Source organism: Tympanuchus pallidicinctus, unplaced genomic scaffold, assembly GCF_026119805.1.
Source record: "Tympanuchus pallidicinctus isolate F22 unplaced genomic scaffold, pur_lepc_1.0 scaffold8, whole genome shotgun sequence".
Taxonomy (NCBI): domain Eukaryota; kingdom Metazoa; phylum Chordata; class Aves; order Galliformes; family Phasianidae; genus Tympanuchus; species Tympanuchus pallidicinctus.
In genome coordinates, this window is record NW_026294802.1 from 9,756,256 (window position 1) to 9,777,270 (window position 21,015).

Below are 21,015 nucleotides of genomic sequence, written 5' to 3' on the forward strand. Positions count from 1 at the left end.
AAAGAGGAATAAAAAAGAGATAATAAATATTTGGTACAAATGACATCTACAATCTCTTAAATGAGAGTCATTCAGAAGATGTCAACAAATCCCATTAGGTGTTTAAGACCACTTTATCTAACAAGAGAAGAGCCATGTAAGTGTATTATTGGTTTATCTGGGTTCTCATCACCATTCAGCTATTGACGCCTGTGAGACCAGCAATGGTGGCTGTTCTGCCAACGCAGAGTGTAGAAAAACAACACCTGGAAACAGAGTGTGTGTCTGCAAAGCTGGGTACACCGGAGATGGAGTAGTCTGCTTGGGTAAGACATTCCAATGTCTTATGTATCACAGTAGGAAAATTACAGGAGTGAGCTTTCCTGTGCATGGAAGATCTGTTTTCTGCTATGATCCGGAAGTGCAGTTTCTTGACACTAGAGACCATAGTGACAAAGGCATCCCTACAGGCTTGTCTGCAGCACCACATGGTTGGTACTACTAGACAAATCGCCCAAGCGTTAGCAAGTTACAATCATAGAATGGTCTGTGTTAGAAAGGATCCTTAAGAACCATCTAGTCCAACTCCCTTGCAATGAACAGAGACACCTACAATTAGATCAGGGTGCTCAAAGCCCCTCCAGCCTGACCTCAAATGGTTGATACACTCCTGTTCCTCTGACCATAGCAGACTTAAAGACTTGAGGAGATTGTGTGCCATACAGTCCCACAGGTATAGCTTTCAAAATGCTGATGGCAGTGTTTTAGCATTTACCGAGGCAACTGCAAGACCCAGACTGAAATATCTAATTAAATGAGTTTAATTGATTCTTAACTGCTTCTGTTTGTTTCATAAAGAAATCAACCCTTGTCTGGAGAACAATGGTGGATGTGATAAAAATGCAGAATGCACTCAGACAGGACCCAATCAAGTGAGTATTTTGTCAGTGTCGATGAGTAACTGCCTGCCAACATTTTACAGTTGGAAAAAAAAAAAGATTGCCCTATCTCAACTTTGTTTTTAAATAGAAAACTGAGTTTCATAACAAAGACTCTGAAAAGTGTGTTCCTTCAAAAATACATTTGAGGGGAAGCCTGCACAAACATGAAAACTTGGATTTCAGTGAAAGAAATCCAGAACTGCAGAGAAAAGCAGTATTTTGTTGTTTTGAACAGTTGGTTTTTTATCTTGGGATTTTTTCCAGTGAAAACCTTTTATTTTCAAAGTATTGACAAATTATTTTTGTTACTATTATAAAAACTGCCTATGGAAAAATCCCATTTCAGACCAGCTCTTCTCCCAGCTCAAATATATTCACAAAGAAACAGAAGAGGCAGAATCATAATTATCATTCAATAGTTACAGAATAGCAGCATCTCCTCCTGTGAATGTTCTGCAACTCCCATGCAGAAGTACAGCATGCTCTGCAAGGGAAGAAGTGTGAAAAGACAAAGGCAAAAAAGAGGAACAAATTGCCCAGGCAATCAAGTGGCACAGATTAGTGTTTCTATTTTTGTGCCAGACCCAGGAGAAGCTAAACTGCCTGATTGCAGCACTTCTTGTCATCCTTCTATAGCTTCATATTGGGTACTGGCAGGACTGTAATCCTGCAACAGGCAGTTACATCAAAATTTCTTCAGGAGCAGAAGTGCTTCTGCAGGAATTTCAGTCATTCAGATACTAATATTTTGCCTAGCAGATTTTTCTCTGCCAAAGAAAACGTCTTGAAAATTTAATCTCTTATGTATTACTTGTTCACTCAAAACTGAGAACCACCAAGCAGTAGAACTGGAAAGGAGAAGTCAAAGTCATTGTGGCCGTGTCGCAGTTATCACAAAGATGAAAGGCTAAGCGCCCAACTAAGTGACTGTGACACAAACACTGAATATGCTGCCAGCAGGTGGGAAATTATCAGTAACATCAGGACACAGTTCTAAAGGTGTTTTGCAGGTATGACTTATCACTTAAAAAAAAAAAAAAAAAAAAAAACAGGAAGGAAAAATAAAGAAGTAGCATAAAAAATGGGAAAAACAGATTAGGGTTTTAGTTTTCTTTGCCAGCAAGATGACGGTCCAGATATGCAAAGTGTCATTTTAAGTGATCAGAGAAGCAGAGGAGAAACAAGAGAGATGAACAAGCTTGGGGGGGGGGGGAAGGAATAGATCCTGTCAGAAATTGCTTTTCCTCAGCCTTAGTCTGTGGTAGCTCAGAACTGAGGAACTGCTGCAAGACAGGTGAAGTGCTTTTTGTTTAATGAGTTGTAAACCATCTCACTAGGAAATGAGTTATTCCCATTTAGCATAAATGTTAACCTGGCAAACAAGCAAACAAGCAAACAAACAAAGGAAAGAAAATTAAACGTAAACTTGCTGAAAAATCTAACAACCCCGTGTATGCATGTTTCCTATTCTTCCTCTGTAGGCAGTCTGCAATTGCTTGAAGGGATACTCTGGAGATGGTAAAAGATGCACATATATCAATCTATGCTCACAGGTAAGTAACACATGGAGAGAGTATTTAAGATCTTGCTATGAGCATTACACTTTGAGGTTTGGTATAAGTTAGATAGGTAAACCAGCCCTTTCATGCTTAGAAATCACATTAACTTATTTAATCTTTAAACGTTCTTACTTCACTACTTGCTTTCATACTGTCACTATTTTGGAAACAAAATATGCAGTGAAAGTTTTTCCTGGACCACAGCCTGGACATAATACAAGTGCCTGGACTCATCACTAAGTCTTAAAAACAACTTTAAATCAGATCTAGAGACACAGATCCTAGACTGTAATGGTAGCATGTAAATCATGTCTTCTCAGTAGATGATGGAATTCCTATAAAAAGCCACTAGCTAAATTAGGGCTCGTGTCCCAAAGGTCTAACCAACATTTTAGCTATTATGAGGAAAAACTCGGTGTGAACTATTACAGGTTACCTGCAATAAAATACATATACATATATATAATGGGGATGCTCAGTAGGTAGGCTGTAGCTGTTCCAGGAGCAAGGTGATTGAGAAGCAAAAGGAATCTACAGTAGGTCAAAACCACCATTTATTTTCAATATTCTCCAGCCACTAAACACCCTGGTGTGATATGGGAGTCCACATGGGTGGCCTAATTGAGAGGGATGATCAGGTGACAACAAACATATACCCTTCTTAGGCTGAAGTTTCAATTGCCAAATCAGAGCATTAAGTCCTCACCATTGCTGGATGTTTACTAGTCAAATCCATACTGGGGTAAACAGTTGTTTGGAGAACTGATTGGAGTAGAAGTTCCCAGTGGAGGTCCCAGCCTACTTGCTCAGCTGGGGCAAAACTCCCATGAAGCAAAGACCAGAGCCATGCAGGCTTAAAAATAAATAAAAATAAATAAGAGCGTCTTCTCAGGACAAACTACTTTCCTTCTTAGCCTTTACAAAATGCAACCCAGACCTTCCCATGGCATTTCCCTTCCTGACCTTCACCTGAGGCCACTTCCATTTCATGCAACCACTGCAAGCCATGTATTTGCAAGCAATGCAGTGCTCTGCACAAGCTGCGTTGCACTGCCTCTTGGCAGGCTGCAGCAAGGACAAACCCAGTCTCCCATACACATTAATTCTTTGTGTACTGAGCACAGCGAACATAATTCTTATGCTCCCTGCCTGTCAGCAAGCTTTCTCTAACCTTGAAAGGTTGCTGAGATGAAAGAGCAAGAACAAAGACAGAAGCTACAGGACGAATAGCTTGAAATTATGAGTCATTGTCCTATGCTTTTTTCTGTGCCATGTTCTAGCAACTTCCACATTACTAATCCTGCCTTTTAAAAAAAAAATAGCCTTGAGATTTGTTACTGTCAGACCAGAGACTAACCTAGCTCCAATATGGCCAAACCTCTCTGCAGCAAAACTTCATGAGTAGCTATGGCAAATCCAAGATTGCCAACAGTCTGCCTACAGCTAGCAAAATAAAAAGAGCAAGCCTATCCAAACTTACTACTTATGGCCAGCCCCACTGAGAGATCCCGAAGGATCCCAAAGGATGTTCCACTACTTTGCCCATGGCAAAGGATAAGCAGCACTGAGAAGGACAAAACAAGCACACAAAAGAAAACAAGATAGCTTCATTTTTTCCTGATTTGCTGTCAAGTCCAGGATAAAATCTTTACTGCAACCTGAGGTGCTAAGTGGGGAGCACAGACTCGTGATGGATCAAAGCTGTGAACCCCTCAGCTCAGAGTTTCCCAGAGGGTAAGCAGTGCTGGGGTGCACCTCTGCTTCCAATGCACATTATCTGGATAAAAGGAGAGTCATGTGATTTCTTAGGTGCATTAAATATTCTTTCTTGTTTGCAAGAACAAATACATAGTAATAAGTGTCAGTAAGATCTGGTTTCTAAAAGCCACTTTGGATTAAATCCTCCTAATGTGTATGCATGAGAATAAAAATGATAAACTAGAATTGTTTTATTACACCTGGAAACAAAGAAATACTTTAAATTTTGATTTTACAAGAATAATGGAGGGTGCAGTGAATTTGCCATCTGTAAAGACACCGAGCTAACAGAACGGACCTGTACCTGCAAACCAAACTACATTGGAGATGGATTTAAATGCCGAGGCAACATCCACAGGGTAAAGTATTGCATACATTTGCTGTCTCTTCTTGTTCCTCACATAGCTATTGAATACAAAACTTATCTATAAACATATATTTATAGATATATACTTATCTATAAACATGCCTTTATTTTTTAAATTTTTTTTATAACTTGGTAACCCTCACCCAGAATTCGCAATTAACCTAATCCAAGAATTGGGTATTGCTAGATAACAACAACAAAACAAAAAATGAGTATAATACACAGTACATCCACAGCAGTGCAGCCTTCCAGTACTGACAAGCTAGTTTTTGTCTTACGGGATCTCTTACTGATAACAGAGCTTCAAGAGAAAACCACTACACTGATGGGTTGATAGTGCAGCACTAGCACATTACTACTGGTAGTTTCAAGTTTCAAAGAAGCCTGTTATTTTATAGAACAAGGCAAGAATAGAAGAGGGGCAATGGCAGCATTAACTCTAAGCTTGAAGTTTCCTTTTTTTTCAAGTGCTGCAATTAGTTGCATTCCATGCACTTTGCTCCAGATTTGCAGCATTGTTACAAAGTCAATGTTCTTGATTGCAGGAACTTCTCAGGAACTTCAACACATCTAAGTTTTATTTTCATTTAGAGGTAAGAAAAGTGCTGGCTTTTTTTGTTTGTTTGTTTTGCCTCAGGATGTGCAGAGGGGAACAGGCAGGGATCTGATGTGTACCAAAGTCCTTGACCAAAATCCTTGGATATAATTGGTACTGGGTTCCGATCGCAAGCCATTAACATCAGAGACGCTCTGATTTAAACTATTAACTGCTATAGAATCCCCAGCATTCCTGGGAAATGTTAGGCCTCCTTACCAGGCATAAAACTGCATTTTTCCACCAGTTCAGTATAAAGCTTTCCAGTACTTCTCTCACAAATTCCGGTGTGAGTGAATATCAATCTTCTACCCCACAGCAGCATTTTCATTTTGCTACACCATCTCCAGATGTCTGAAACATCACAGGATGCTGGTGTGCATTACCAGTTGTCATTGTTTTCCACTGTATGTCAGGAGCAATTGTTTACCCACAAGCTCAGGACAGCACAGATTCACATATATTGGCCAACTAGTCAGACTTATATTCTAGCTTCACTTCTGTTGCCATGGTAGATGGATGAATTCATCCCACTTCAGCAGTGCTCTCTGCTTATTTTAGATTACTGGTGATCATTGCGAACTAATGACTCTGTACTGCTTTTATCCCATCCAATCTGACAGGCCTTGTCCATCAGAGATACTGCTGGCCCAGGCCCTTTCACTGTGTTCGTACCTCACACAAAAGTTTTAAATAGCGACCAGAGGGTGAGTAAGAAGGCTGTGAGTTTTCAGATGGAGCCACCTTGCTCAGCTGCTTCTCAATTCCTCTGCATTCTGTTGCAGGTGAGGGGATGGCTTGCCAAAGGGGTGATGGCTCAAATCCTCAGGTACCACATAGTGGGCTGTGCCAGCCTGTTGCACAGTGACCTGACAACGCTCACAAACATCACTTCTCTGCAGGGGGACGCCATACAGATCAGCTATGTTCAGGTAACATGGTGAAGAAGAGGTATGGGTCTGAGCAGGCTGGGTTCATTCAGCCTTTTTCAAAAATGGAATGTTTTCCTACCATCTCCGATGCATAAGAATAAATGTGGTATTAAAAAAAAATCAAAAAAGTGTCTATTTAGCCAAAATGTGCAGTACTTATCTGCCATGTTAACACTGGAGTTGTGTCAACCTTGCTTTGAGAGTTCCTTTACCTTACAACTCTGGGGTTTGGTTCCACTGTTTTCCATGCTTGCAAGGGATAATTTATTAAAACCACTACTTGTTGCACATAAAGACACTATATCAAAGAAATTTGGCAGCAGCCTCACCATCCAACAAGAGCCCACAGAAAATATTTTTAACTGCCTTTTCAGAACTCTCTGTATTTGAACAATAAAGCTGAAATTATATCCAGTGACACTGTTGGTACAAATGGCGTGATTCATGTCATAAACCAGATCCTGGTCCCATCACACATTCAGGATTTCCCCCCAGGCTCTAAGAGGGTAAGTGCAGCTCATGGTTATTCTCAACTATGGGGCTTTTATATTACCTAACTGTTGTTACTGTGCAATTGTTACATAAAGTAGTGATACTAAGAAGACCTTCCATAAAAACGGTTTGACACTGCCCATGAAGTTAAATGCTATATTTAAAATTCATTCAGGAAGTACGTTCATGCTAAGAATAGTGTAAGAGGACTTTTGCTCAGGGCTTCTTCAATAGCTTTTGTAACAAAACACAAAACAAAACAAAAAAAGCAATAACACTTAAAGGGGAAATAAGACAATATCTGTGTTTTAAATACATTGATAATGTATTTATCACATTAATCTACCGGCTACTGCTTTCTTTGTAGGAAAGCCTTGAAATGGTTGCAGCCAAAAATGGATATGTCCTGTTCAGCAATTTGCTAGAGGTAAGTGCACAAGAGTCAGCAGCCATTAGGAACATGTTTAAAATGTTTTGTTTGTTTTTTTTTATAAAAATAAAAATAAAGGCACAGACATGGCACACAACATCACTGTGTATGGGAACTGCTGAGTCACAGCCTGAACCTGTGATTGATCACCTGAGGTGAGCCATGAGTCAGCCAGAGGAGCACAGGTGAAGGCAATTCACCTGCGCTGCAGGAAGGGGTGGAGCCTGGCTGCACCCCTCCTAGACCTATTTAAGAGCTGGCTCCCAGTGGGAAGGGTCTCTTCTGGAGATTGCCTCTATTGGTGTTTTGTGGTGAGCCCAGCCAAAGGGTAAGCTCTTCCACTTATTCTCTTTTTGTTATCGTTGTCTACTTTGCCTAACTCTCTTGATTATATTGTGATTACAACATCTTGATATCTATTGATTATACAATCATATTGTGATTATAACATCTTGATATCTATTGATTATACACACTGACAAGGTGCTCCTCAGTGGAGCCAAAAACTTTCAGCCAGCTTTCATCTCCCAGCTCAGCTCTGTCCTATAGTAAGTCAGATCATATGACCAGTGTTCAAACCAAATATGTCTTTCACCCCTTATCTGGGCCCATAGCCTGAGTGTTGGTGGACAGCTGAAGCACTTCAGAGAATTGGGTCATATAGCTCAACTTGGGTAACTCAGCAGTAGTTTTCAAAGTCACAACATTTGCAAACCGGTAATCACTGCATCCCAGTTATACCAGTATTCACCTTATAGGGTCAACATTGTTTTAGAGAGAGCATTAATTACATGCATGCAGAAAAGTATTTTGCATGTTACAGAAAAACAAATTGCTTGGGCTGATCAATGATCCCATTCACAAACCTGTGACACTCTTCTGGCCCACGGACACAGCTATCCGCAGTCTGCCCCAGGAGCAGCAGGATTTCCTCTTCAAGAAGTCCAACACGGACAAACTGGTGCAGTATCTCAAATTCCACATTGTCCGCAATGCTGAGGTGAGACTTATGCTTTTTTAGGAGCATTGCCTAGGTTGAAACAAGTGAGACTGAGCACACACATCTCTTTGCTTCTTTCTCAGATATTAGCCTACCAACTCCCCCACTCCACCTTGCTGAAGACTCTGCAGGGCTCCAACCTCAGCATTAGCTGCGGGGATAACAAAGAGATTGTAAGTATTTTCCATGCCAGCACCTTCACCCCTTACCTCTGCCATGGAATCAGCTCATATAAATCCTGCTGTGCCTGTTTAAAGAGCCTAGAAATGATTAGTGACACCAAAACTCAATTGCTTGTTGTCAGTCCATGTCAACAGCCACAAAACTGGTGCATCCACCCTACCCCTTTCAGCACGCTAGTTGGTTTGTAAGAGTTTTTCAATTTCATTGTCATTTTCTCTCCTGTAAGATGCTATTTCTTCAAAACAGCTCTCAGTAACCTGAAAAGATAAATACTAGCACACTGACTTCTCCTAAAATGAAATACAAACTATTAGGATGGACCTGGCTTTGGCAGAAACCTTGTAAATACATCATCTGGGTGCAAACTCTGGTTTGTAATTGCTTACAGAATAAGACTGTAGGTATGTATGCAACCCATTAAGCCAAAACAGCAGCATTTTTTCTCAAACATATCAGATCGTACTCATATGTTCTCTGACAAGCATATGCCTCTGAAAATGTAGGCAAGCCAAAATGCACTTGAGGTAGGCCAGTCCACTAGAGGAAACGAAAAAGATCTTCCCAACAGTGAGATTTTAGCACTGTGAACCCTAGGAAAAGAAGTTAATGTGGTTTCAAGAGCCTGCAGGCATCAACATTACCTACAGGACAGCTTGACACACCATTGCACATCAGGAGCATTTCTAAAGGAGAGAATTCTCCCTGATTCCTATTCAGAATCTGGATCCGGTCTGGCCCCACAGAAAACTGCCTCACCATTTGTCACACTCTCTCCCCATCTCCTCCCTCAGGGCACGCTTTTCCTGAATGACAGACAGTGCAAGATTGTGCAGCGGCAGCTGGAGTTTGACGGGGGCATTGCCTATGGCATAGACTGCCTGCTGATGGACCCCAGCCTGGGGGGCCGCTGTGACAGCTTCTTCACCGTGGACATCATGGTAAGTCCATCTGTTTCTGCCATACTATCATTTACCAAAGGCACAGCCCATGGGCCAAACCCTGCCTGCAGAAGGACGTGGGTCAATGCTCTGAGCAGCTTTGGCACTAGCAAGATTAGGTTCCATCACTTCAGGTTGCCTTCACCTGTGCTTTGTTTCTATCATACTTGTTGGAGACAGGCTCTTGGCCTCTCACATTTCTTGCTTTCATAGAAATAACACTCAACACACCTAAACTGACACAGTTAGCGTGGATGAAGTTTATTCCATGAACTTCAACATGTCCTACAGTCAGGAAGTTTTGAAACCCACCGATCTTCAGATGTTTGCAGCACGTGCCACTGGTGGCATTTTTCTGAGAGTGGGCATTTGGTGCTAGAACAGGGCAAAGTAAAGGTGATGAAACACAAATTTCCTGTTAGGCTTGGGCACTTTTGCATCCACCTTTGATCCCCAGATTGTGATTTTGCTTCTGAAACTCCTGTTAATTTCATTATTTCCAAACCAAAACATTTTAAAATAGTTTAAAGACGAAATTTACTCTAGCTTAATTCAAAACATGTTAAAAAAATCACTTAGAAGTAAATTAAATTTCAGGTAATCATTCTAAAAAACATCTTGGAATTCATATTTCAGTCAGGAAATCAACAACTTTGCATAGTTCACCCACTTCAGTTACCTCTTTTTTCCTTATTTTGTTAATTGAAATGGATGTCGTTCCCTCAGAATGCCTCTGCTTCCCAAGAAGTAACCAATTACCAGTACTTCAAATTACACACCCAGATCTTATGTGCCCCATGTGAATATTTTTTTAAAGAATATCCACTGTCTCATTTTCTTACTTGTTTAGATCAGGAGTAGATTTCTTCCGGGGCAAACATTCGTTTCTTGCATTTCATGGCAATAAATCAAGGCAACTATTTTGTTGTTCTCTCCTTTCTCTAAAGCTATATTCTGTTTCAAGCATGATAAACCCACATTCTTTTCTGCTCGTATTTTCTGCTCACACAAAACAGACACTTTTTATCTACTCAAAATACTCTTTTGTTGCCAGTATGCTTATTTTCCTTTCCATTTTGTACAACAGGGGTACTGTGCTAGCTGCTTCAGTGGTGCCAAATGCCCTCCAGGGACAAAACCAAAGGTAATACATTGAAGGCTTGCATTTAAGCAGCCTAACTTGCTCATCTCTGTACTTCACACACACAAACTGGAATAAGTTGCTTGGCAAAAAGAGGGAAAACTCAACTCTTGTCTTATATGATAACATAAAGCTGTCTAAAGGCATGCTGGGCATGGGAAGACTGTTGGCCTCACATGGCATCTCTTGTAGCAAGTACTTCTGATCTGTCCCTGGCTCATTAGCCAAGCTTAGCAAGCTGTATGGGAAAAATGTATGAGGCTTCTTACATCCTATTTTAATTCAATGCATATCAGAAACGATGATTAAAAAATAATCAAATCTCCACATAGCACTCACCTTCCTGTGTTTTTTACCTCTCTGCACTGCCATGCACGATGCCCAGGAGGGGATCTACCGGTGCACTTATGATTCCTATGGGCTACGGAGGGATGGCTGCCGCAGGAACTGCTCCATGGTCATCCACACAGCCAAGTGCTGCAAGGGGTACTTCGGGCCCGACTGCCAAGGTAGGGCAGCACCCAGTGAGAAAGACAGGAAGGCCTGCGCCTTCTGAGGCTGGAAGGGTGCACAGCACCTGTCTGACAGGATTTGTAAAAGCACCTCGGGGATCTCAGAGCATGAAATTTGCAGTCAAAGCTGTCATAGCTGCTTGTACAAACCCGAGCAGATTCATTTACAGGCGTTATTTTTGTTCAAGATTTTACAAAACAATTAATAATGAACAGTGGCAATGGATAAGGATGCGCTTGAGCTCAGTATCCACTTTTTTAATTATTATTATCTCATTTCCTTTTTTTTTTTTTTTTTGACCTTTCAGCTTGCCCAGGGGGTCCAGAGACTCCATGCAATAGCCATGGCTACTGTGACGATGGCTACACTGGCACAGGAGAGTGCCACTGCTACAGTGGCTTCAACGGGACTTCATGTGAGCTGTGCTTGCCAGGCAGATATGGCTCCAGCTGCAGGCGTATGTCTATGTTTCATTTCCATACTACTGCCCACCTCCAGTCTGAACCATTTTGTCTATGATGTGGTTTTGAGCAACAAAAAAAAAAATGCTTCCTCCTTTCAACACTAGCATTTCTCTTGAGTATCTCCTCATGCAGAGGGATGATGCAAGGTCTCAAAAGGGAGGAAAAGGCAGTGAGGATAGAGGTGTTCTTAGTTTTCTGTGCAGAGCTCCTACTTTTGCGTGGTATGTAAGTGACATGGAATGGAATCAGAGCCTCAGTCATGAAGGTGTATCAACTACAGCACTGCTTTCCCTCTCATTCTCATAGAGGACTGGTCAGTATTTTAGTTAGCACAATGGCTCCTCAAGGATCATAGGAGGCCAAGACCATGCACTGCTTTTGCAAAAGAGAAGGAAAAGGACACTGAGTTGAAATCAGTTTGTGAAGAGGGACGGCAGACAAGAAACTGCTCATATATCTACTTGGCTGTGGTTTAAAATGTAACTTAGATGAAAACAGGATCAACAACATCCCTTAAACTTAAATGTTTTCCGAACATGAAGCCTTCAGATTAGAAGTTTTGATGTTAACTCTTCCATTCTAACTGTGTATACCTGCAGCACTCACAAGACACACAGGGTTGGAGGTTAGAAGCTGGACATCTTTAGGATTAAAGTAACACATCTTGCTCAGGAATACTCACGTCACCAGCTTATCCATCTTACAGCATATTGTAGCACAAACTCTATGAGAATTGCTTTTCTGAAACTCAGACTGTGATACTTAGCAGGGAAAAAAAAAAAGTCTTACAGCCACTTCTTTTCAATATGTACTTATGTTGAGTAAGAATCAGGTAACCAAACTAAATGGAAGAAAGCCAAAGGGTGAAATTCCTTTACAGCAGAAACAGGTTCTCACAGAATCAAAGTCTGACCAAATCTCACATCATTACCCTCTTTAAACAAGAATATTTGAGAAAGTGAAATGAGACAAAAAAGGCTGGTTCTTCATTGCATAAAACATAGAGCTATCAATAATTTTTTAAGACAGACTTAGTATATAAATTATTATAGCACCAAAAGAGCAGAGAAAAACATCACCTATAGATTAGAGGAACCTCTAGGGCACAGTGGGTAACATGCCATAAATAAAAGGAAGCCATAAGCAAAAATACATAAAACCTAAAAAAGGCATTACGTGTAACTTATCCATATTTTGCAGCATAGCTTACTTACCTCATATTGGACTTTCTTAATCAGACCGACCTTCTCCTGCACAGCAACCAAACTCCTTCTTCCCTCAGGCCACATTGCTGTCCAGCTGAGGCCTTCCCTACAACTTGAAGCTGTTACTTATTAGGACAGGTTCAGGCTGAGTCTTCACCTCAGCCATTAGCTTCTTTCTGCTGTAGTTCTGTGGGAGGTTTTCTACTGCTGTCGCTATGCAGGACAATATTCATTTTCAAATGCACGTTGAACTAATGCTAGTTCTACAGCTGTAAGATCACGTGATAATTCATGTTGCAAGGGATGTCAAGAGGTCTTGAGTCCAACTTGTGCCCAAAGCAGGGTCAGCTCTAAGCTCAGACCATGCAGTTCGGAGTAGAACTGTAAGGACTTGAGAACCTCTAAGAACAGAGGCTGTCCAATCACCCTGGGCAATCAGGTCCTCTGCATAACTCAACTCCTGGTGAAAAACTGTGAGGTCAAACTTAGCAAAGTTATTTCTAGGTAATAATGTACCTAAATTTGGAGTCTAAGGAAGGCTTCTCTATGGAAATATCTTCTGCTTTCACAGCAACAACTCTGTAAATGATCTTTATGTGTTTCCTTTGCAGCCTGTGAATGCAAGAACAACGGGCAGTGTGAGGAAGGATATTCAGGGACAGGACGATGTTTCTGTGAGACAGGATGGACTGGCCGGCTCTGTGAAAATAAGCTGGGTATTTGCCTCTGCTCCCTGCACTCTGTTACTTGGAGATAGGTGCTGACAGCATTCACAACTCAACAGAATTGAGAGTGCATAGACGAGAGTGAAAAAATGCTGATAATGCCAGAAGCTCTCGCTGGAGATTAAGGGAGTTCCAAAAGCAGCATCCCTAATGCTGCTTCAGATTATGAGCAAATCCTTTCACCTCCCTGTTTCCCCTCCATGAGATGGGCATATGAGTGCTTCCCTCCCTGGAAGGTACTACCGAAGAGTTAATCAGTCATAAAAAAATTGTACAAGTTTTTCTGTTAGCAAGACTTGAGGGTATGAGGGTGTTCCTGTCTATATGAAGCAAGAGTATTGCAATGCAAATACCATCTACATCCCAGCTGTTTTGCCTTCCCCACAGCTTTGCCACCAGTGTGTTCACCAAGCTGCTCTGCCAACGCTGTCTGCATGGAGAACAACACTTGCCAGTGCAAGCCACTTTACAATGGGGATGGAATCACGTGCACAGGTGAGCTCCCTCTCACAGTATTGCACTTTCAGGATTGCTTTCACTGGCTCTAGGTAAAGCAGCTCCCCAGTAGCATCACTGCAGTAACAGTCACTTTCAAGCCAGATTTCTCGCATCCACCAAATTCACCTTGGATGGAGCAGAGTCCCCTAAAGGCAGCTCTTCTGGGCTGCCAAGAGGCAAAGCAGAATCTCTGGGTGTTGGTGCTATGTCTCTTAAAGCAAGGATGTCTGCCAAGCGCTTCAGAGCTCTAAGGGATAGCTATTCTGCAACTGCAGGAGTGCCTCAGGAAACTCAAATAGTATTTTTACCCAAAGAGATGTTCTAGTATTTTTAATGTGCCTTAGAAGAACAAACTGAAGGGGTTTTCCCTTTGAGAGGAACAAACCCTTTAAAAGCAAACATTACTCATGCATTTTTTTTTCCTTGTGCAGCTGCAGACCTCTGCAAACAAAACAATGGTGGGTGCCACAAAGCAGCCAACTGCACACAGATTGGGGTGAAGATCTTCTGCAACTGTCAGAAGGGATACAAAGGAGACGGCTTCACATGCCTTCCTATAAACCCTTGTGCCGATGGGTTCAATGGAGGCTGCCATGAACATGCTATTTGCACTGTCATAGGGCCTGTAAGTTAAATGATTTGGGTCTTCATAGGGAAGTCAGAGACACTTCTTCCCGGTGCCAAGAAGTCTCCTTCCCAGATGGATCATACTCTCTGCTTGCTTCTCAGAGCCCCCTGTTTCCCAGAACAATTATTATGTGACACCAGTCTACTTTCCATGTCCATTTTGGCATCGTTTCGGATGAGGGCCGAGGAAAAGGGTGCTACAGTAAATAGAATGTTTTGCATGCTGTCTGTCCTCTTTTGTAGCTCTCCCTTCTTGGCTATCCCTATTTGCAGTAGAAGTTTAGCAGCATGAAACTGTGTGTATATTGGTGTCTAAACCTGGGGACAGTTGGCAGAATAACATCACTTTCTGGTTGATCAGACCCTTAGATAGCTCCTGCAGCCACATGATTCTTGGCATGAAAGATCAAAGCTTGAGGAAAACTCATGGCAGAGATTTGATCCAGCATTTGTCTTGGTGCTTTTGGGATCATCTATCTGTTCCATTTTGGTGGTTTGCCTGATGTGTCTTCCAGGAACTATCTAGAAAAGCCTCACTGTTAATCCATTCCAGCTGCTAACCATCACATTCCCTGGTTGTGTCAGCTTCCTCAGTTTATAGTTCCCAATTTATTATGATCAGTGGACTGCTAAATTCCTTTCATGTTTCCTCGCTGTCATTTAGATGTAATTTTGATTGGTGTGTAATCCGTTTGTCTTAATTACATGTCATATAATTCCCCAACGCACATTATTAGCTTTGTGGATGGAATTATGCCTTGGCATTTATTTAGCAAAACACCTAGGTACGTGCATAAATGTTTTGCTTAAAAGAAGAAACAACAGTGTGACAGTTTGCAGTCTGTTGAATCATGGTTGTTAGTAGCAACTTTTCTGTTTGCCCATTCCTGGCTGTATCTAGTGACATTTTTCCAACAGTTCAGTATATTGTGTGAAATACCACTTTTATGTCAGTGAAATACTTGCCTTGGCTTTTTTCATTCTCCCCCCAACCAGGACAAACGCAAGTGCGACTGTAAAAACAACTACATTGGTGATGGGTTGAACTGCTCAGTGATGCAGCTTCCTCTTGACCGCTGCTTGCAGAACAATGGGCAGTGCCACCCTGATGCAGACTGCACCGATCTCCACTTCCAAGGTGAGGATGGCACACCATGGGACAGAAAGGTCCTTGTCCCCGTGCCACTGCACTGATGTCAGTGGGTCTGGCCTGGATCCCTGTGTTTGTAAGATCCCCAGTCCTCTACCTAGATCCACTGGAAACAATGAGATGTAAGTACAACTCAGCTTAGAACATTAAATACTTTCGCAATACTGGGTTTATGAACCAACAGATGAAGGCATTCCAGGTAGAAATGTTACCCGTGATTCCCTGTCTGTCCTAACTGTATTTCATAAAAGTTACCAATATTCCCTATTGCACAGTTGATTTTTAATGCAGAAATGGAAGCCCCATCAGTAAGAGCTGGTCCCTCTCTCTCTGCAGACACGACAGTTGGAGTTTTCCATTTACGGTCTCCCCAGGGGCAGTACAAAATGACCTACGAGAAGGCAAAGGAAGCCTGTGCCAATGAGTCAGCCACTGTCGCCACATACAACCAGCTGCTCTATGCACAGAAGGTGATGTAAGCTCGCTGCAGGAGGAGTCCCCAGTGTGGATTTAGCCATGGTGTAAATGGAGAAGGAGGAGCAAGGAGGTTGCTCAGTGCCAATAAATTCTGTGTTCTAACCTTTCTTCCCTTCTGCCAGCCCAGGATATGTTTGCCTGAGAGCAGTTTTCAGACTGGTTTTAGGGTTTGTGCCTGCTCATACCATGGTGTAAATGGAGAAGGAGGAGCAAGGGGGTTGCTCAGTGCCAATAAATTCTGTGTTCTAACTTTTCTTCTCTTCTGCCAGCCCAGGATATGTTTGCCTGAGAGAAGTTTTCAGACTGGTTTTGGGGCTCATGCCTGCTCATACAGCACTGAAAACAATTCAGTTGCCAAATTTTTGTTTCCAGTTTTCCAGAGAATAAAGTCAGACTTGCAGAGGGTTTTCATGAGAGTTGTAATTCTTAGTTCTTCTATAAGAAATGTACGAGTTAGATCTATGTTTGGATTTTATTATTTTTATTAAAGTAATACTCTAGGATTACTATTAATTTAGCAGAGCTATTTCCACGCTCCTTTTCTTGAGTGTGCTGTAGGCAACACATGGTTGATGTCAGTGGGATAAGCATCATCACACCTCAGGTTTGTAAGACTTGTTTTCTGTAGGGTGAGCCAGACTGTACTGTTCTGACTCCTTCCCATCTGCAAAAGGAAGGAAGGAAGGAAGGAAGATGTTCATGGTTAAGAGACATTTTTCACAAAATATGAGGCTGGACCACAGCCAGACTCCTTCTGCAGCAACAAAAGGGCTGGACGGGCAGGGAGCAGCAAAAGCAGAGCAAGCTGCAAGGCAGGGAGTTCACTCAGATTCCCGAAAGTGGGCTGGGGGATGTCAGATGCTGTCCCTGTCCATCGGCAGCTCTGGCCCCACAACCCAGCTCTCCCCATGTTCTCTCCCTCATGGCCTTGCAGGCGCGGTACCACCTGTGTGCAGCTGGCTGGCTGGATGGCCAACGAGTGGGCTACCCTACTGCCTTCTCATCACCAAACTGTGGCGCCGGGTACGTCGGCATTGTGGACTACGGGAAAAGGGTCAACCTGAGTGAAACATGGGATGTCTTCTGCTACAGGGAAAAAGGTGAGAATGGCCTCCTCAGCCTCGCCGCAAAGGGGGCCCTGTTTTGAGTACTTTTGGCAGCCAAGAACAAGGAGAACCAAAACTGCCTAGAGAAGGGCACTGGCCCACATAGCTGTCTGTGTTTGTGCATTCCAGAGGTGAACTGCACCTGCAGGCCAGGCTACGTGGGGGATGGCTCCTCCTGCAGTGGGAACCTGCTGCAAGTGCTGATGTCCTTCCCCACGCTCACAAACTTCCTGGAGGTAACGTCTGCCACGGGCACAGGGATAACCGGGCTGTCCCGGCACCCAAACACTGTCATGGATTCATAGATCCACCAAAGTGGAAAAAAATCTCCAAGATCATCCAGTCCAACTATCCACCTACCACCACCATTTCCACACTAAGCTATGCCTCTTAGTACCTTAGTACTGGCTGTTGTGCACAGCCAGTGTAGGGGACAGAAAGCGAAGCCTCTTTATTGTTACTAATATGACATCTTTTTATCTCAAAATTGCCTTTCACTAAAGCTGAATTTTGTTTCTGGCCCAGAAAATCATGGCTTACTCCAACAGCTCTCGGAAAGGGAGAGCATTCCTGCGGTACCTCACCGACCTGTCAGTGCATGCCACACTCTTCGCTCCAAATGATAGTGGATTAAGGGAAAATCAGGCAAGAATGTTTTCACTTTTCTTTCTTCATTTTAATAGCACTTTCTAAACAGCCATTCATGGGTTTCTCTATCTTGATGCAATCTCAATTAAAAAACAGTCTTTGTATGGCACGATTTCTTTGTAATCCCATATAGCTTGAACTGTGCTTCTGGAAGGGTTAATTTCATACTCTCTGCTTTCCTTCTATAGTCAGGAATACTAAGTTACTGAAAGTCTGACTCACCCCAGAGAATTTTCCATCAGGAATTTTAGTCATCCAGCTGTAAAGGTGTCTGACATGAAATCTCCCATGGCTTCATTAAGCTCAGTTATTCAAAGAAAGCAGTACTTCTGATATTTCTTGCAAATGCTTCAAAGAAGGCTAGTCGTAGCTTCATTCCTGTGCCTGTCCTTTTTTCCTTCCTTCCACAAAACATTGCCTCCAACAGCTGAGGTGCAACCCCAGACACAGAGATGAGGTCATGACTTCTTCACCTGTCCCGGAGTGATAAGCCACTCAGGTATAAAGCTGTGTACTTATTAAAAGCAGCACACAAGAGATTTCAACTCCTATGAGTTTAAGCTCTGCCTTGCATCAGGCTATTCTGAGTATCTACAAGGCTCATCACTTCAGGTCACGAGAGAGTAAAACCCTTTGTGCCAGCACAGCCAAAGGCCAGCAGGGTTGGAGGATCCTCCCTACTGTTTGCATGCAGGTTTCCCAGCAGACCCTGACCTGTACTGCACTTACTGAAACATTAATAGCAGAGAGGAAAAAGGTCACAGGCACTCTGACTGGAGGTAAATCCAGTGGATTAAAGGGACTGATTAATATTCCTTGTATTTCTTTCTGATTTTTAGACACTTTCTGGTCGAGACATTGAGTATCATTTATCTAATGCCAGTATCGTGTTTTATGAAGACTTGACAAATGGAACCACTCTCCTGACTCGTCTTGGAGAAAAACTTCTAATTACAGACAACAGGGGAAAAGAATACCAAGCTCCTTCCACCGAACAGGTACCTTTGTAAGAAATCCCCAGCTTTTTCTCTCTCATCCTGTACCTTCTAATCAGCTAATGTGCTGATCTGGAGAGCAACACTGTGAGGTTACAGCCAGCAACAATAAGAGGCTGAACTGAGAAGACTGGTGCTCCTAGGGTGGGCAGAGCTAGGACTGTAGCATATCCAAAGAAGGGCAGTAGAGCTTGCTGGAACACAAGTCTTATGCGGAGAATCTAAGGAAACTGGGATCATTCAATCTGAAGGAGCTCAAGAGAGACCTTATTGCTCTCTACAATGACCTGAAAGAAGGTTGTAGTGAGGTAAGGATTGGCCTCCTCCCAAGTAAGAGTGACAGAACAAGAGGTAATGGTCTCACATTACTCCAGGGGAAGTTTAGGTTGGATCTCTGTTCCAAAAGAGTGGTGCTGCAGTGGCACAGAGTGGTGGAGTCACCATCCCTGGAGGTGTTCCAGAACTGTGTGGATGTGTCACTGAGGGACATGGTCAATGGGCATGGTGGGGATGGCTGATGGTTGGACTGAATGACCTTAGAGATCTTTTCCAACTGTAATGCCTTTATGATTCCATTATTATGATAGCAGCTGGCAAACTGTGAATATACACATCTGCAAGCAGCCACACTCCAACATGCACAACTCAAAAGATGCAGCTCAGACTGCCTGAAGGCACTGCAGCATGGGGATACAGCCCTGGGTCAACCCTTCTTTCAGACAGTCAGGGTTACAGGAGAGAACAGAGAAAGGGCAGGAGAGACAAGAGCAGCAGCTTATCATTAAAGACACTTGCATTCGTGAAGTTTGTTGGTAACTTTCAAGTAGAGGGAGAAGGAAAAAAAAGAAAGAAAGAAAGAAAAAAAAAAAGCCTGCAGGCAGTATAGAGGATAAGGATGAAGGCTCAAACCAAGCCCACCAGTGATTTCTCTTAATTTGTCAGTATCTGACATAGCAGCTGGGGAAATAAGCTCCCAAGGCAGGAGGGCCAGAGCTCAGATCTCATTGTTCTCTCTCCTGGTAGACCGAGACCAGATACGTGGATGGAAGTGCTATTGTTGAGTGGGATATAGTCGCTTCCAATGGGATAATCCATGTCATTTCAGAGCCTCTGAGGGCTCCGCCAGCACCTGTAAGTACATAGGGACTTCTGGGGTAGTAGGAGGTGGCTGTGGCTTATATCCCAAATTAATTTCTGATATTCATATATTCCCAGTTCCCCCCCTACCCCCCATGTATACAGTTTCAGTTTAAAAAGTTATATTGAAAGAAATTCAGAGGGTGAGAACACAGTGCTAGCGAAGCTTGTTCTTCCCACATATTTTTTTTTCAATTCAATCTCTTCAGCTATTTTGCACACCCAAGCTTTTATAAAGATCCCTTTGAATTTTCCCAAAAGCATCTTTCAAGCTTCTGGGGAAAACTCGTTACTGTTGGTTTTGGCACTTCCTCCTTTCCAAAACAAAGTGTTTGAAAACTCAGATTATTTTTTTGCACGCATAAATTCCTGCCGTGGTTCCAGTTATCCCATCCGTGAGGAAGAGCAGCCAAGCCAAACCCAACAGCACATGGCGAAGCAACGCAGTGCAGAAAGGGCTGCTCTCACTTCCTTTGGGCCCTTTCACTCGATTCAAAATAACACACCATTTCTGTCAGTCCATAGCACCACAGTGATAATACTGTGCATATTATTTTCTTCATAACTCAAATGCAGGAGGACAACCAAAGATTTTCTAATATTTAGCTGTACAACTGCACTATACTTCAGTGCAGAGTGTATATTAGTCAGGATAATTAAGGGATTGTTTTTGCCAGCGTGTATGTAGAAACCCTTTCTCTAAGAAGGACACAGAGGCATCATAGAGAAAAGCCAGAGTCTCTTCCACACTGGAGACCCCTCTTCACTCCTAGGATTACCAGCAAAGAGCACAGTGGTTGGGAAACTACATCCGGAGCACCCTAAAACCTTCAGACAAAATTATCACCAGCACAAAACCAGCAGTTCCCTTCAGGACTGCAGTTGTATCAGGCCACAGGGCTGCAGAAAGCAAACCACCAACCCAGTTTGGAAACATTCTTCCCACATAGGTTAAATCCAGATTACGTGTAAATTTCTTTCAGCTCTTTGCCTAGGAATTTATTAAGAAGTTATGCATACGCATAAAACAGTCTATTCTGGATATTTCAAAACACAAACAAGCTGAAGCTGTACCAAAACCGTTGTTGAGTGCGCAGCATCCAAATTCTAGTTTGCAGTTATTATCAGAAAGTCGCATTCAAAGGTCTCTGCAGA

The 21,015-nt window shown here is 42.6% G+C and overlaps 1 protein-coding gene across 1 annotated transcript in view; it reads left to right on the plus strand.

Annotated features, from left to right (window-relative positions):
* The window catches only part of STAB2 (stabilin 2), a 77,579-nt gene that overhangs the window by 53,618 nt on the left and 2,946 nt on the right, over nt 1-21,015 (plus strand). Inside the window, exons 42-66 of the mRNA XM_052668772.1 lie at nt 180-305; nt 838-911; nt 2,402-2,473; nt 4,477-4,596; nt 5,150-5,197; nt 5,823-5,906; nt 5,985-6,131; nt 6,506-6,637; nt 6,991-7,050; nt 7,877-8,053; nt 8,137-8,226; nt 9,028-9,174; nt 10,262-10,318; nt 10,701-10,824; nt 11,136-11,285; nt 13,109-13,213; nt 13,610-13,717; nt 14,152-14,345; nt 15,344-15,485; nt 15,834-15,967; nt 16,909-17,074; nt 17,210-17,316; nt 17,606-17,725; nt 18,568-18,726; nt 19,747-19,854. Coding sequence (XP_052524732.1) covers nt 180-305; nt 838-911; nt 2,402-2,473; nt 4,477-4,596; nt 5,150-5,197; nt 5,823-5,906; nt 5,985-6,131; nt 6,506-6,637; nt 6,991-7,050; nt 7,877-8,053; nt 8,137-8,226; nt 9,028-9,174; nt 10,262-10,318; nt 10,701-10,824; nt 11,136-11,285; nt 13,109-13,213; nt 13,610-13,717; nt 14,152-14,345; nt 15,344-15,485; nt 15,834-15,967; nt 16,909-17,074; nt 17,210-17,316; nt 17,606-17,725; nt 18,568-18,726; nt 19,747-19,854 — 2,951 coding nt within the window. The remainder of the gene's footprint in view (nt 1-179; nt 306-837; nt 912-2,401; nt 2,474-4,476; nt 4,597-5,149; nt 5,198-5,822; nt 5,907-5,984; nt 6,132-6,505; nt 6,638-6,990; nt 7,051-7,876; nt 8,054-8,136; nt 8,227-9,027; nt 9,175-10,261; nt 10,319-10,700; nt 10,825-11,135; nt 11,286-13,108; nt 13,214-13,609; nt 13,718-14,151; nt 14,346-15,343; nt 15,486-15,833; nt 15,968-16,908; nt 17,075-17,209; nt 17,317-17,605; nt 17,726-18,567; nt 18,727-19,746; nt 19,855-21,015) is intronic.